At 43.5% G+C, this 17,719-nt stretch overlaps 1 protein-coding gene across 1 annotated transcript in view; it reads right to left on the bottom strand.

The window, feature by feature from the left end:
- The window catches only part of FREM2 (FRAS1 related extracellular matrix 2), a 124,950-nt gene extending 108,130 nt beyond the window's left edge, over positions 1-16,820 (bottom strand). Inside the window, exons 1-2 of the mRNA XM_058829580.1 lie at positions 11,672-16,820; positions 8,003-8,092 (exon numbers count right to left, since the gene is read on the bottom strand). Coding sequence (XP_058685563.1) covers positions 8,003-8,092; positions 11,672-16,820 — 5,239 coding nt within the window. The remainder of the gene's footprint in view (positions 1-8,002; positions 8,093-11,671) is intronic.
- Between the last annotated feature and the right edge of the window lie 899 nt (positions 16,821-17,719).

Here is a 17,719-nt window from a genome sequence, read left to right on the forward strand (position 1 = left end):
TCCAACTGACTACCAAGATAATTTCACAAGCTTATTATAGCTCACTTTGGGAATTAGCGTCTTTCTGCAGGTTCTCATGTCACTGGCAATCAGTGTTACTGCCGAGAGTTCTCAATTCTTCTACTTAAGCCTAGTGTGTCTCCTTAATCCCTTTAATTCTTGCATTTTGACCTAATTTTACTGCTCATTGTCATGCTTCTTTTGCTGCTGTCTGGGCCTTATTCTATATCACAAGAATATAAAAGCTAAATTGTGTATTATTTTTAAGGAAAAAGCCTGTTAATAACTTAAAGGGCTACCTTATACCTTGCTTGTCTCTCATCTGACCAAATGAAATGAAATCAATGGCACTATTCAGCTCAGGAAAACAAGCATGATTGAGCTTCAAGTGCTAAACTGGTAAACTTTGTTGCATCTCAGTCTGTTCTTTGAAAGTGTGATTACTCAGCAAGTGATCCCAGTTGGAAACCAGAAAACTACTATCAACAGGTATTGGTATTTGAGACATTCCCTTTCTATTCAGCCAGCCCAACGGTTCAGGTCCTCACTCTGTGTTGAAGACAAGACCATTGGCCCTGACTCGAGGGGAACTGGAATCAGTATCTATTTGCTCTAATCTCTGATCTAAACCACCAGCCTAACTCTGGAAGGCACTGCTCCTAACTGGCCTGTTTTATTCTATGGAACATAGCAGGTATCACCAGCAAAGGAGAAATACAGGGGAAAAAAAGAGAAGAGGAACAAACAGGAGAAAACAAAACAAAACAAAACAACAGAATTTGTTGGCCCCATAGTAACAAAACTTCGTTGAAACTGGAACATCTAAGTGCAGGCAGTATTCCAGAGCTCATATACTTGGGCAGCAAACAGAAAATCAATACAAAACAGTCCAGAATATAAGCAAAGGCACATTACTGAAAGTATGGTTTAAAAAGCCTCTCAAATAAAGGAAGGAATTGCATCTGAGACTTCCATGTTGGACAAAGTGCCCTAAGTTCTGTATAAAAGACAATTAAAACCACAACTGACTCTCCTTTACCAATCCAAGGCAATATCTAAACCCACCCCTTCAATTACACTGCTTTCCTTTTTAACGAAAATTATTAAAAATCCAGGATGGGGAGCGGAGGGAAAGCTTTGGTTTTGGATAAAATCACTATCTGAATTCAAATAATCAAAACCAAACAAAAATTCTCTTGCCAAATCACACAGCTACCTTAATTCCTCCCAAAAAACCATCTTGTTTCAACTAGACAAAGCAGACCTTTTCTGTGTTCATATTTGGAGGATAAGGTGATATTCAATTTAGAAATGGAAAATTCAGTAATTCCCATTATTCAGTCTAAAATGCCAGGACAAGGAGACACATATAATAACTAATAAAGAAGACAATAAAATTTTTCCACTGAGATTAGTAAGACTTGTACCAGACTTTCTATATGCCCCATGTAAGCATCTCTTACTCCTGTGTATTTCCACAGATACTTAATTTTGCTAAGACCTTGCAGACACATTCACAATAATGTCCCCATTAACTCATTTTTTATTTACAGTAAAGTTTATTTTGATTTTTATATATATATAAACTGAAGTGTCAAACTAACTATTTAAATCCCCTGGTAATATTTACAATAAGAACTGTGACATGTGGAAAATTGTTTGGGCACTATCCTAGTGTATATTTTAACAGCAGCAACAAGCCTGGCAATGGACCAGAATCCAATACAGTACTTGGCAAATGATGGCAAACAAACCACCAACATGTGATGCCCTCATTTTTAAGCCAAAGATAAATGTAGTTGAGGTGTCTTGCCAAGACTGGTATGCCCAAATGCCATAAGTGAGGTCAAGCTAGGATGCTGCAAATAATTCCCAATCATATTTTACCAGTTTGCTACTTTAAGAACTATCAGATATTCCATCCAAAAGGCCTGATACAACATTATTATTATAGCTCACCCAACAAAACACATTGGCATTTTGGCTTTGAAAAACAGCACTGACAACTGTTTATATATAACTGTTTATTAAACTGTTATAGTATTATATAGTAGATATATACTATAGTATACTATGTAGTGTTACAGTTTAATAATTAAAGTCAGGGGGGAAATATTATTTACTCATAAATTAATAAAGCATACCAGAATGGTGAAGTTCCTAAAAAAATAGTATTTATTTAGCAAAACAAAGGATGACATGAATAACTGTATTTCACAAACCTAATGGAGAGCTTTCTATAGGCAGTGGAATGTGATTCTTTAGCAGAATTTCTTCCGCAAACATATTTGGGAAAAGTCTATGAAATTTTCCCATAAATTTGGCTTAAAGGCTAGCTTCAGGGAATTGTTTCTGAAAGATTCTTGCTTCAGTGAGGATTTAGCCAAATGTTAGTACAGCAAAATGCAGTGCTGTGTTAAGGCATTTAGGGATCTGTAACAAAAAGTTTAAATAAGATTTAGCTCATGATGTAAACCACCAATTTTAGTGAGCCTTGGCTTTGCAATGCTCTGGCTTTAAGTCAGAAAAGCTGCCCAAAGAGCTTGAAATAAAACAATTCTTGTTTCCCTAGTGATCCTCACATTCCTAAACCAGCTAAGAGAATCTGTCATTACTTCTCCTTTGAAACCATTCTACCCTTGAGGCAAGGTGTTGCAAGATATCATAGCCGCCCTAATGAAGCACTTAAGCACTGTGCAGAGAATGAAGTTAGGTAAGGGTCAGGCAGATTATGGTTCAAATTAAAGCTGAATGGGAAATGATCTGGAGGTTTTTTTTCAGAATGCTCCAGACCCAAAAGGCCCACATCAGGGTTATCTCATTTTGCTCGTCACAACAGGAAAATACAACAGAACTGACGGTAATGCAAAATATTACTAGGGCGGCACTAGCCTCTTGCAACAAAAATACTAAGGTTCAACACAGAAATTTCTTCCATGGGTGCTGCAATCCTGGTTGAGTTTCCCAAGCTTCAGAAGAGAGACAGGGGAGGAGGGGAACAAACACAGCAAACTACTGCGATGGGAGCACGAGTCAAGCAACAAGCAGGCCAAGAACAAGGTCTTCTTTTAAAAATATCTGGGACCAGACCACTATTTAAAAGAGATGAACATTCCTTCACTGACTTTACATGACCTGATCTTGAACATTTCAGACTTATCTACAAAAATGAAGTAAAATAAAGAATTTTTCTTATGTGAATCAAAAGAAAACACAGTAGCTGCTCTCTAACAGGCAGTCCACATGCTGCCACAGTAGTACTGATACCCAGTGCTGGCAGGGGAATGTATTTCACCTTGATACTGGCTCTGGAGGCACAGAAGTTGTGGGGGGGTTAGTGTTTAGTGCCCGTTTTGGGGTATGTTTGTTTTGCACTACACAATCATCAGAATCTGGTAAAAAAATTGCTTTAAACCAGTTCAACCAGTTTCAGATTATTTGAAACAGCACCTTCCATGAGAAAATATCTTCTACAGAATGGATAGCTGGGCATTAAGTCCATATTCTTAGTCAATGATTATGACTTACTGCAGTGACAATAATGAATCACAGACAAGCAAAGATAAAGAGAAGGTAAACAACAGACTTCAGTTTTAACTCCATTTTCTGTGCCCAGTTCACATAAGGAACAAAAAGGCCTCAGACAACTCATGAGGGATATAGTGTAAAATTGTAGTGTGCAGTGTTCTGAAACAGGCACCAGAGCTCAGCACACTGGAGCTAATTTCTGTGTCAACTTTCATTCCATACAGATTAGTGCCACTTTGCACAGCTGAAGCACCAACTCTATGCAGAGCCATACACACATAATTTTCTCAAGATTCCAGTAATGTGAACTTGCTGCAGAAACTGCAGCTTCTTCTTAAAATTACCAGATATAATTTAGTTTATAAGTGTGTTTTTCACTTTTTACAAGGCTCAAGAATTTTCAACTGGATCTTTTTTTTTTTTCCTGTCTGAGTCTTTCAATACTGTTGAAACTTACATATCAGAAATATATGCAGGAGTTCAACTATCAGTCTAGATTTGCATTTTACTTCCCCATGAGAAATAAAAATCCTGCGTTCCCTTATTCCCTCATTCCTTTATTAATCATTGAATTAAGAATTTAATAATGTAAACATCAGGATTCACCACTGTCACATGCTTGCACTTGCTAAGAAGAGTTTTTTCTCCACCTTCTTAATGGAATGTAGAGGCCACACTTGAGGAATGTGATTCAACTCAGACTATTTTGCAACCCTTGTGGAAAAGAAAATTCCACACTTTCTTCAAGGTTTTCCGAAACTGGACTCATAACACTTTTTCAGTAGCAAAAGATCTCCACATGATTATTTAAAGATTAGAATTAAAAAAAAATGGAAAGTAAATTCTTAATATGAATCACAGTGGTTTATTTCAAAACGTCACACAGCTAACTCAGCAGCATCTGATACACTGCAGAGTCTTCTTATTCTAAGTACAACAGAAGCATGGGTTCATCCACTTTATAGCAGATCATCTTGAGGCTAAATCCCTATATACAAAGAATAAAAACACCTTTCACCTTTAGAAAAACATTAGTTTTGATAAATAGGTGAATTGTGTTCAATTTATTTTACTTTTTAATTACTCTTATTGAAAACGCCATTTTAAGCCAGAAAAATCTCTACAGCCATACATTTGTAGGTAATTGATGCTGACAATAAGACTCTTTCAGAGCTTTAAACCTGAACCAGTTCTTCCTGGTGAAACCTCTAATTTTGGTTTGAATACAGCAGGCCTATGCTCTTGCTTGTTAATTATAGTCCTAAGGGCTTTCTTTCCTTTCAAATGGACTTCCTTTCTCTTCATATTGAGCACATTTCTGTTCTCTTTAGTTATCACTGCAAAGTTTATTATGTGCTAGTTATAATCCCCGAGCTACTCTTCATTTGTCTACACTTCAGTTTTCTCCCCTGGCCACTAGGCAAACAACCTTGTTCCAGTACCATATTTCATGCTTTCAGATCCCAGGTCATGCTCTGGTATGCAGCATGGCACTCACCTTACTCCCACTGTGAGAAGCAAAGCAGGCAAGGGGCCAAGAGCTGGCAGAGGGTTGACTTGGCTCCTTTCCCCTCACCTACCCACCTAGTCTGCTGTTGCCCTAACTTGCTTACCATAAATACTACTGCATGTGAGAAGATAAACAAAATTCCAAATCCACAACACAGTTCACACCACAGCAGTTTGATGACTCCTTGTACTCGGTCTCCAGGCAAATTGCATGAAGGAACAGCCTCAGGCCCCAGTCAGACTATCATCATTTAAGAGGCTGACAAAAGAGCTTCTGCATTTGTTTTCGTAAGTCATGTTATGATGAGTATGGCAGATCAGCTACCAAAAGACAAACCTAAGGAAAGTCATGCTCTTCTCCTATTTGCAGTTCAGAACTAATACCACAGGACATGTAGAAAAGTATTTTACAGGCTACACTACAGGTCTAGGGCAAAAATAACTTTCTAATTTGTGTCACATGAAAAGAGAAGGAACTGCTGTTGTATGTTCCCCTTGCTGAGGCATGAAAAGCTAGAAGATATAAAATACTTGAGTTGCAAGATGTGACTTATTTTAGGGTTTTTAAGTTACTTGAAATTATATTACCTGAATTATACAAATGCATATTCATTCATTGAATCATGTTTTGAAATGCTTCTGGATTTGAACCAGCTCACTCAGGTACTACCATACGGTTCAGTTTAATTGAAGTCCCACTTATTCAAGTTATAGCATTAGGCACTGTAGGGTAGCACAAACCTGTTACTATTGCAAAAATCTTGATACAGGAGATGGAAGTCAGAAGTGTGGCTTCCTACAATGGGATGTTGATCACCTGTGCTTCATCTTTCACTCAGCTCTTGTGTGGAGTCTCTTAAATATGATTTGGCTTAAAATCAAAAAAAAACCTACACAATACCCTTGATACAACTGAAAGTCTGCCAAAATACATCTGAGCTGAAAAACACTGGCTTTGAAGTCTTTCTGAGGAAGGTGGAAATAGAAGTATATTAAATTGCTGGACTTTTCATCTGTTACAGATTCTAAAGACATTGCTAATAAATTTGAGATATTTCAGACAATAAACTACTAATGTTTTGATCACAACTTCATCAATTTCAAATGTATCCTTACCATCTTCAAAATCAGAAATACTCTGAAGTGCAACACAGCTCATTTTTCTGTCAACAAATAGCCTCAGGAAAGCAAAATCCATCTTAGCATCTAGCTAAGTAGTATCTAAGACAATAAAGTCACAACTTCCAAAGGCTCTAAAAAGGTTTGCAAGCACCTTGTTATGATTCTTTGTATTCTGAAAAATAGCATGCTGTTACAATTGACAGGCTGTTACAACTGTGCCAAAGAGAAGCAGATGTGAGAAGTAAGCTTTCTAATGAAAAAAATTTCTTGGTATAGAGTTGGAATATATTAGGTGCAATTTATTTTAACTACGTATTTGCCACCATGAAGTGTTAAATAGTACTGACACAAGTCCCACAAATGTTGGTATCTCAAGGGACAACTCAGTTTTAAGAACTGATGTTAAACAGCTCACTGAGAGCAAAATTTTATCAGCTTTAATTACTCCCATCACACAAAACCTTAAAACAATCTCAAGACTGAATATTTTTTCACCTACTAAACAAAAAACCTGAATATCACGAATAATGTCACCTTGTGGTGACACCTATCATAAAGAAGTATTTCTATGAAAAGGCAGCATCCCATGCTCCATTTTTATATTTATCTTTAAGCTTCTCTAACCTATATCTCAGTGAAAAGAAAATATTTATGGAAAATAAGTCAAGTGTTGTAAACTCTTTTGTGACTACTCAGTCTCTAATGTCACAAAGATTTGCAAAGACATTTCCAAAAGTCATGAAAGATAGAAAGGTTTCCTCTGTGCTTGTCCAGCGCAATAAACAATAAAACATGTTTTAATATCCCATTCCAGCAATGGTAGATGGTGACAAGCCCGTCCAGCCCGTGACAGACAGGAAAAATCCCTGTTCACTGATCTTAATACCCTCAATTGGCTGTGCTTCTTGTGAAGCAGTAACACAAGCTGTGTTCATGAGCTGACAATCAGCTAACTTGAAGCATTCTTTCTAAGAAGTATATTATTAAACCAACTAATAAAATTCATTGCCGATTACTTATAGAGCTATGTATCGCATATGTAAAAAAACATTAAAGTAACATAATCTAGACACCTGTTACCATACACAGGAATATCTACATTTAGGAATATCCACATCAAGTCAGACTTTGGATAAGGAAAAGAAAGCCCGTTGATGCATTTTGTTTAACATTTAAACTGTTCTTTCTTAGCGCTTTTAAACCAAACAAAAAACCCCAACATATTTCTCCCTCAAATGAGGGAGATACATGCCAGTATTCTCAGGCTTTTTAAAATAATTTTCTTTTGCATGCACCACAATCCTAGAAAATAATACTAGCCAGGAGAATTCACACCAGTTGCCTGACAAAGATCTTTGAGGATTCTGTTATGTTAAGTACATAGAAACAAAACTTGAACTCTACACAACAGGTACATGGTTTTGATATGAATAATGTTTTAATATGAATAGTCTTATTACTGGAACCTTTATAAAAGTGGAAAACAATAACCATAAATGAAAAGTTTCTCAAGATAAAGACTTAGGAGAATTTATGTGAGAGGAGTCTGGACAGGGAATACAAAGGTAAAACTACAGAAAGTCCAGGTATTGACTTACAGAATTTCACTTTCTTGTTAGCACAGGTTGAGGTTTTTTCATTAGGTGCAATTACCACTTTATTAAGACCTCTCTTCATAATCATCAGAAATAGTTCACAATATAGGAAAACCATAAAAAACATGATATTGCAGAAGATAACACAGAAGTCCCTCCATTAAATTCAATGTTCTTCAATTCTGAAAATATATTTAAATTCTTTGTCTCTAAATAACAAGAAAAACTGAGATTTTAGGAGTACTCACCACCGTCTTCAACCAAGAAATGGAAAATGTCACTGGTGGCATTGTCACCTCCTCGTAAAACATAGCATATCTTCATATCATCAATATCAGCTGGAAAGAGTCAGGAAAAACAGACTTCATTTTAAATTATGAAAGTTGGAAATATTTTTTAGAAAAACTTGATATGTATTAAATAGTTTAACATCGACAAGAGCGAGGTCAAGGTCCTCCAGCAGAACTGAGGAATTTGAGTATTAACAGCATTGAAGCTTTACAGATATCATTCATTCTCTCTCCCTTTACTTCCCCCTCCCCAGTGCTCTCTTTCCTTTAAGCTGTATTTACAAAAAGAAGTGAAATGAAATTTAAAAACATAGGCTTGGCTGTCAGAACTATTTCATATTTTTAGTGGTCCATTTTCTTAAACAGGTGTATCTCCACAAGGATATTAATATTGGTTCTGTCATTCTTTAGCCTGCAAAGCACTGTAGAGGACAGTTACAGTGATTGTCTGTTTTAAGAACCCAAATAGATGCAATTAAAGTAAACAGAAATTATTTCAGTAAGGAAAAAAAAAACTGATGTACAATTTTGAACCAGTAGTTACCATAAAGTATGTAAAAGATAAACAAATATTTGTTAATATTGTTTTTTCTAGTTTCTAGGACTGTTGTTGGTAAAAACCCAAGTCTGATACCTTTTTCAAGAAAAAGTGTTAGAAATTAATCACATTAAAGTGGAGATCAAGTACTACCCAAGTTCTCCTTGGATGTTAGGGAGGATACATGAGTAAAAAGAAGCCAAAATCACTTTTGTTAAAGCATCACAAAATCTTCAGTTCCAAAAGTAACCAGACATCTTTGAGCGCAAACAAGTTAAGAGCATTATCAGCAAATATATGTAACTGAAGAATCTCTTCCTTAAATGTTTGAAAGTTAAAGATCAAAAATTCATGGGGCCGTAAAGAGAACACAAGCAAATACTTCTTCATGCCAGTGGAGCACATAAATCTTTCATCCGGCAAACACACAAGTACTCAGCTCTGCTCATATGGGTTATCAAGATATGGTTAGCCTTATCAAGATCCATGGTTCCAGCAGACATAAAGAAAAGCACTTGAACTCGTGTTTGCACGACCAGGACCACCTCATAAGAAAAAAAGACTGCTTACCATCCAAAGACTTTAATTTTGTCAAAATAATTGCAAAGAATGACTTGTTTTCTATTCCTTAAGAATGTGCTTGGAGTCACTTGAGCAAGTCTATGCTTTCCTTCCACAGCTGATTAGGTTGTGCTAGCTATATCAAAACTTGCCTAGTTTTAAGCACAATTCATAACTGTCTAACTACATTGCCTGATAAAATTAATTTTATATTGAAATACTCCAACATAATTTAAAAATACATAAAGCAAAATTTTCTATTAAAAAATATAATTATCCCCACTAGCATAAGGCAAAAAGCTATGTTCTAAGCAATTGCTCTGCCTCTCTTTCAGTTACAGGAATCTGAAAACCCAGACTGCTCCTGCTGCTCGCACACAATGAATCTTGTTACCCTACTCAAAGTGGCCAGGCTGCTTATTCATGCAACCACAGGCACAAATCCAAGACATGAGAGTTTGAGTATGGACTGCACAAATTAGCAAGCAGTTTTCAAAAATTTTTTTGCAGGATGTCCTGAAGAGCCTCATTTGACTTCAAAGTTGTCCCAGTTTTGAGTAGAGATAGGATCAATGACCTTGAGAGGTCCCTTCCAGCATAAACTGGAAGACTCTAATGAAGTTTTACAAGCCCCATAAGAACCCACATGTGCTGGTGAAATTGAAACTGTTCAGCATTTTGAAAGAGGTGGCACATGACAGGATAAGAGGTCTAAAGAGAGGGGAAGATCAAAACATAAAAAGAAAGCATGTAACAACAGGTCCAATAGTCAATGCAGAGGCTTCACAAAGTCCACTGCAAAATCTGCACTTACACTGGGATCATAATGAATGCAACAAGAGGGTCTTGCTTATTTCTGCCCTGAACATTAGACAATTATTTGTCTCAGTGTAGCCTAAGCATGACCTTCTAAAAGGCCAGTACTATTGAAGGAATTAAAATTAAACACATTCCTCAATCCAACACAAATTAAAGAGTGCTTGTGCTAATACTGTCAGGGAACCTGTGAAGTTACACCAATTTCTGGGGATCCTCACTACCTTTAAAACAAACCTTTCCTACCTAAGGATTGCATTCTTCTTATCCAGCCTGGGCAGCCCCAGGATATTAATACAGCCTTCATGCCATATGGCTCCATGGCCAATTCAAAGCCAAGTAGCAACTTCATTTTGGTCGTCAGACAAATGTATGCCTGGCCACATGGCACAGGAGGGAATGGAATATGTACCTCTCCCAAGTGCTCCCCCATCCTCAAAAAAAACTATCACTGTTCCTCTGCTTTCAAGGAACACCTGTTCAGTAATTTCACATTCTTCAGTGTAAAAGAAAACCCACTAAAATAAGTCATAATCTGTTTATTTGCTCACTCCCTTTCTCCTTTGTTTCTCACTTATTCTAATAACACTCAATATTACTTGCAGCTCACTACTGAAGCCTTACAAGCCTTAAGTAATTGTGTTGGAAGCTTGGACACAGTTTGATCTCTTATCATCCTTTTTTTTTGTACTGGCAGTGCAAAATTTAAGATACTTCAGCCATTGCACTGCTAGTTGAAAAACGGAAAGATTTGGTATATCTGACAAGAACATTGCTGCTGCTGGATATGCACCAGTATGGGCTCTGTGAAATGAAACACAGCCAACTGCAAATGTTCACCTCAAGCCTTTCCACCTACACAGCCCAGCCTGGCTGGGCCCCTTTAACTCTGAGCATCCATGCTGCTGGTGCTGTTTGCTCATTCAACTGCTGCAGAAGCCTGCAAAAAAACCTAATTTCATTGTTAGTCAACTAGCCATTAAGTCATTGCAAAGTAACATGGAAAATTCTCCAGAGAATAGCTAATGTTCCCATTTCAATTAAAGTTATTCACAGCCTTGGGTGGAGGCTTTATTTCAGAATATATATAACACGTGCGGTTTTTTCCCTATTTATACCACCAGATATTTTAGTTCCATGTAAAAAGCACCACTGACATAATTTTTAAATGTTTACATTACATTTTAATTTACCACAAACACTTTGTGGTAAAGATTTGTGTTAATTAAGGCAACAAAAGCACTCTTAATATATTATTTCTCACTGGTGAGGAAATTATTTTGCTTCTACAGTTAGGCATGCTTAGACTGCACAGAAATTGATACCCTAGCCATTAGTTAATAATAGTTTGGCCACTCCCATAGCATTTTCTAATTAAAACTGGTTAATGAAAACACCTTCTCTTAAGACATACAGCCCAATTCTCCTATCCAAACTTCTATCACTAAGACTGACAGAAAGTGCAAGTCACAGTTATTTGGACTAAGCTCTCCAAAGAAATGAAGCTCCTTTAATCAGGGTTTATCCACCAGACCACATTTTCTGTTTAAAGCTGTGACGGATGTAATAAAAAATAAACAGATGCAAAAAATAATGAAGCCATTATAAATAAGCTCATTGTCAGAATGCTTCTCCCATCAATTATTATAGAATTTAGCATGAAAAATAATGTTTCCAGTGATCTAAAGAAATCACATGAAGTATTGTAGTACCTTGGGTGAACTGGCTGATGCTATGGTTGCCTTTCCCCAGGTGAATCAGGAAGCCATGGCGTGGACCCTCTGTGATTCTGATCTTAAGAGTAACATGTAAACTGTCCCTGTCTTCCACTTTGAGCACTTTGTTGGTAATCAGAAACCCGATGTGACCTGTGGCCAGAACACGGAGAGTCTGAGCACCCTTATTTATTACAACTTGAGGTATACTGTTGTCCACAGCCATTATTCGAATCTTCATAGTCTGGGGTTTCCTTGTTTCAAAAACAGTATTGGGGAAGACATAGAAATCAGTATGAGTGCCATCTGTAACAGTGAAAGAGAAACTATCCTCAGCGGATTCTGAGCCATCATGTTTGTAGCTGATTAGATTTTCATTCAGATCTTGTTTTGTGAAGGTGGTGACTGGTTTGGAGTTATTGAACATGATCCGGCCATGAACTGGTATTTGAGTGATGACAAATTTCAGCAGTGTGTCAGGTGTATCTCTGTCTTCTGCAGTCAGCTCAAATGGGGTTATCAGTTTGTATTCATTTTCGCTCACCACCAGGTTATGGATTGTGACAACCGGTTTCTTATTGTCCACATCACTGATAGAAATTCTGAAAGTACGAAACACAGGGTTATAGCCATCAGTCACCTCAAACTCAAAGCTGTCCATTTTCACCTCGTCTTCTGAAGTATGAATGTAATAGACTTTATTGCCTGCTAACAGGAGTTGAGTGAAAGTGGAGATGGGTACCCCAGGCTGATCTGTGCATTCAAGATGACCACGAACGGGTGGTCTGGTAATGGTGAAAACTAAGTTCTCATCTGGACTATTCAGGTCACTGGTACTTAGCAAATCAGTAGTAAGGGTTACCTTCCCTCCTTCCTTCAGAGAAACTCCTTTGCTGATGACGTCTGGGAAGACAATATCAATGCTGCCTATTGTCACATAAAAGTAGCGGTCAATGAGAGGATTTATTCCATCTGTCACATCAAACTTGATAAGATCACGAACTCCTTGTTGGCCAAAATGCACATATCGAATCAAATTTCTATCCACTTCATCTTGGGTGAAGTTCATTCCCAGGGTGATATTTTCAACTCCACCTGAAGGCTTTATCCTCTGCAAGAGGCCTTGTCCTGGCCCATAACTTATAATGTATGTCAAGGTTTTGTCTTCAGAATCAAGATCAGTAGCCTTCAATATTCTGTTATTAATAGTTCTAGTTTCCCCTATTTCAATCTCCAAACCATCATTGATGGCCATTCTGGGCGTCTCATCATCTACAGGAATAACCATGACGGGTACCATTTTCCTAATGGTGTGTTTACCATCCGTGAGTTGCACCTCAAAACTGTCCGCTCTTGTCTCAGAGTCATCATGTTCATAGAGAATGTTGGAGCTCTCTGTTATCTGATCCAGGGTGAAGCTCTCCACTAGGACAGTTCCATTGACAAGCTGGTTCACAATGTGGCCGTGCCTGGGAAGCCTGGTGATTGTGAATGTTAACTCATCAGCAGGGACATCTGCATCAACTGCATGAAGGATAGGGGTATCAACAACCAGGCTCATGCCCTCCATCACAACAAATTCTCGCAGGAAGATTTCAGGCTCTTCGTCATTGATCGGCACAATAACAATGGGGAAGAAGTGCCTCTGGGAAAAGTTGATGCCATCAGAACAGCGCAAGGCAAATCTGTCTTCAACAGGCTCTACACCCTTATGTATACTCTGGACATAAAAAATATGCCCTTGGCGGAGGTCCTTCAAGGTAAAAGCACTTATAGCTATACCTGCCCTGGATTTTTCAGATCCTGGGGCAGGAGAGATGTTCTCTACATACCCAGATGTGGGCTGAGCAACAATTGTGCATAGTATATCGTCACCAGGGGTATCCACATCTTCAGCCCTGAGGTGAGCAAGAGTAATGACCCGTTTGTCACCTTCTGTCACCATGAACTGCTCCCCCACAAAAATCTCTGGAGCTCGACTGTCAACAGGAAGAATGGTCACCAAGACTGAAACTCCTTGAACAACATTGCCCCTGACACGCCACTTCTCAGAGAGGTCAGACAAGGTAAGGTTGAAAGCATCCTCTTTGGGCAGAAGGCCTATTTCACCACCAGTGTGAGCATATACCACAGTGCCATCCAGCAGATCTCTCTGGGAAAATCTCTCTGCCGGCACCCCTTGAACCAGGATGCTGCCGTGCTGAGGAGGATCCTCTACAATGAAGGTCAACATAAAGTCATCTGTATCCTCATCCGTGCCCTGAATGACACTAGCTGTGATTTCAGCAGCACCATTCTCCAGCACATCTAGGTAGGAACCAAGAGTGCCTGGGGGCAGTCGTAGCGTAGGAACTTCATCATCGACTGGATGCACACTCATTTTCAGTGTGATGGGCACAAAATGAACCCCATCACTAACATCAAGCCTGCAGGTATCACTGTTGGTCTCAGCTCCACTGTGCACATACACCACCCTCCCTTGTCTGATATCCTCCAGGCCAAAGATACCTCCTGGAACCAGACTGTACCCAGAGAGCTGCAACTGGCCATATCGAGGAGCCTGGGTCAGGATAAATCTGAGACGGGCAAGTTCAGTGTCCGTGTCACTGGCATCCAGCTCAGTTGGACTAAGGACATGGCTGCCTCCCTCGGGCAGAGTGAAGCCAGTATTAGTGATTTCGGGAGGCTGGTTATCCACAGGCTGCAGGTAGATGGTGAAAGTCCCTTTTGCTGCATTGCCAGCCGCATCTTGCACTTGATACTGAAACTGAATCAAATGAGGGGCCACCCCCAGCTCTTCCTGTGGGGGGCGGTATGAGATCTTGTGATGGTTGATCTGGGCTTGGGTGAAGTGTGTAACTTCCACAGAGTGATCCTCAGTAAGCACGAGGGATCCAAGGCGTGCTCCATATGCATCGGGAGGGTGATTGGAGTCAGTGTCAGTGGGGGGCTGGATTACTGTGTAGCGAAGCTCACGGTCCCCTGAGTCCTGATCTGTGTAACACAAGTGCTTCCTCCGCAGAGGGGTCACCTGCTGCTCTGCAACTATTAAATGCAGGCTGCTGCTACTATGGAGCTCTGGGGCTAATCTGTCTACAGGATGTACCCTGATCACAAAAGTCTGCGGTCCAGAGCGGTTGGGTGGGTCATTGTCATCCTGGACTCTAAAGATGAACTGGTCCAACACAACCCCAGGGCCAGGGCTGTGAGCCCCAAAGTGGTGGTAAAAGAGACGCCCTTCCACAATGTCCTGTTGCAACCACTCTCTCACTGGCTTTTCATAGATGAGGGAGCTCCCTGCTATACCCGGTACCTTCCTCCAAGAAAAGCCCTCCTCCTCCTCCTCCTCTTCCCAGCCAGGAGGTGGTTGTGCTTGACGGAGCAGGAGCTGCCCAGCCACAGGGCCAGACTCCACTGTGAAGAGCAGGATGGCATCCTGCGAGTCAATGTCAGTGGCACTAAGAGCTCGGGTGGTGATGGGCACTGTCTCACCCTCAGCCATGGCAAGCCCTGTGTTAGCATTAAGTAGGGGTGGCTGGTCATCAGTGGGCACCAGGGTAATGGGGAAAAGGAACTCAACACGGTGGCGAGAGCCACCATCTTCCAGCCGCAGCACAATGTTGTCACTGAGTGGAGACTCGCTGCCGTCATGCTGGTAAATGACTCGGCCTGCTGCCAGCTCAGCCACTGTGAAATGTTTACGAGGGGCAGCAGATCCTGGGGTGTCTTCCAGGAGAGTGAGGTGGCCATGCCTCAGTCCTGCCACCACACTCACCCGCACCTGCTCAAGGTCATCCTCATCACTGACCACCAGGTTGGGACTGGGACCAGGGCCCGAGAGAGGCCTTGACTGCCCCTCATAGAGCACGAGACCAGTGTTGCGGGTCACCACAGGTGCCAGGGTGTTCATGGGCTTCACCACAATCACGAAGGCAAAGGGCTCTGAAGCAGCACCCTCTGGGTCCAACACCTCCAGTTCAAGCTCAAAGAGCCGCTCCCGATCAGAATCCTCTATGGGTGGCTGATAGGCAATGCGCAGCTCCCGCACATCCCGCTGGCTGAAAGAGGTGACAGGCAAGCTCCGGTCGTCTGTGCTGACCATGTGGCCCTGGCCAGGACCAAAGGAAGAGGTAATGTTGAAGAGCAGTAGATCGGGTGGTGACTCTGCATCCTCAGCTGACAGCATGTCAGGCGTGAGGGCGGTGAGCACAAACTGGTCCACCTCCATCATGAGCATGGCCAAGAAGCTGGGTTTGGGGGCCACGTTCTCAGTGCCGGCACGGATCCGCACCAGTACCTGGAAGTACTCGCGCTTCAGCAGTGCCCCGCCGCCCGCCGCCTCCCGCAGCTCGGCCACCAGCGGCACCAGGTCGCGGTTGGGGGAGCCGCCGGCGGCCGTGTGCCGGTAGCGCAGCCCCAGGCGCAGGAACTCCTCGCAGTCCCACATCAAGGACGGCATCGGGCCGCCCCCCGCCGCTTCCCCGCCCCCGCCCGCCGCCGCCGACGGGTAGTTGAGGATCTCTCCGTAGCGGGGCAGCCCGGCCAGCAGCGGCAGCAGCCCCACCCGGCAGCGCTGCCGGCCCGGCTCGAAGGCGAACTCCAGGCTGCGGGCGTCCAGCGGGTTGCTGGTGCCCCGCAGGCGCTCCACGGTGAGGGGAAGGTTTCGGGTGACGATCTCCAGCTGGGTGAAGAGCACCTCCACCTCCAGCACCAGGGGCAGCACCAGGGCGCGGCTCGGCGAGTCGTAGCGCAGCTGCAGGCGGACGCGGTCCCGGGCGGGGCTGCGGCCGCCCAGGTGCGAGTACTGCACCTCGCGGGCTCCGAAGTCGCAGGGGAAGCGCCGGGGGCTCAGGCGGCCCGGGCGCTGCCACAGCGGGTCCTCGTCCAGCACGGTGAGGTGGCACCGGTCACCCGGCTGCACCTGCAGCACCAGGTCCCGCGTGGGGTCCAGCCAGGCGGAGCGGCCCAGGGGTACCCGCAGCCCGCGGTTGGCCACCACCACGGGGGCCGCCTCCGGCGACCACGGCGAGGAGTCCGCGGCGCTCCTGTCTGGCGGCGGCTCCACCGCCCCAGCCCAGGCGCAGCCGGCCAGCACCAGCAGCAAGCCGACCGGCAGCCGCCGCGGCCCGGCGGGGAAAGGCTGCATCGTCCTTGCCGGTGGAGAGAAGCGTCGGGAACCTCCGGAGCGGCCAAACCGCGGCCCCAGTTCTGCCGCCGGCGCGGCGCCGCTCCCTCCGCGCACACGCTGCGCTCTGAGCCTGCCGCGCTCCTCTCCGGAGGGGAGCCCCGCGGCCCGGTAAGCCCCGCCCCGCGCCTCCGAGCGACCAATGGGCACCCGTGCAGGGGAGAAGCCGGCATGCGCGATTGGACAGAGCTGCCTGCCAATCATGCGAGTTACGAGAGGGGCAGGGCTCTCGTCCCTCCTTCTCTGCTTCCCGCGGCCGCCCAACAGGTTGCGAGGGGAAAGCGGCGGGATGAGCCCCGGCGGTGCGGGAGTGGGAGGGCACGGATTGCTCTGCTGGTGCCAGCTGCTGCGGGAAGGGAACCCTCCTGTTGGGCGGCTGCTTTCCCGCAGCGTAGGAGCGCACCTCTGCCAGCCCCGGGAGCGGCAGGAGCTCACCGCCGCCCCCTGCCCTGAGCTACCCCGCTCCCGGCCGGCCTCCGGGGGCAGAACTAAAGCTGGGCTGTTCCCGGCTCGCCGCCGGGCAGTGCTCGGGTTTCCCATCCTCTCGGGGTGCCGGGTGCCGCCCGGGTTCCAGCGGCGGCAGGAGCGGGGCTGCCCGAGAGCCGGGTCCGGATGACGGGGAACTGTAGGGAGACAAAAGTGCCCGAGGGAGAACGGGACGAGGCTGCGGCGGAGCTGCCTGCCGGCACCGCGGTGCTGTGCGCCGCAGAGAATATTGGATAAATATCCCGGGGGCAGAATGCATCAGTTGGTACCAGATAGTGCCCAGTGTCACTCCTCGGAGGCGGCGAGTCACAGCAGCGGGTGAATGAAAGCCTCACGGTACTTCTGCCACCTTGTGCCTGCGGTTAAAAGCACGT

This window comes from Poecile atricapillus, chromosome 1 (genome assembly GCF_030490865.1).
Source record: "Poecile atricapillus isolate bPoeAtr1 chromosome 1, bPoeAtr1.hap1, whole genome shotgun sequence".
Taxonomy (NCBI): domain Eukaryota; kingdom Metazoa; phylum Chordata; class Aves; order Passeriformes; family Paridae; genus Poecile; species Poecile atricapillus.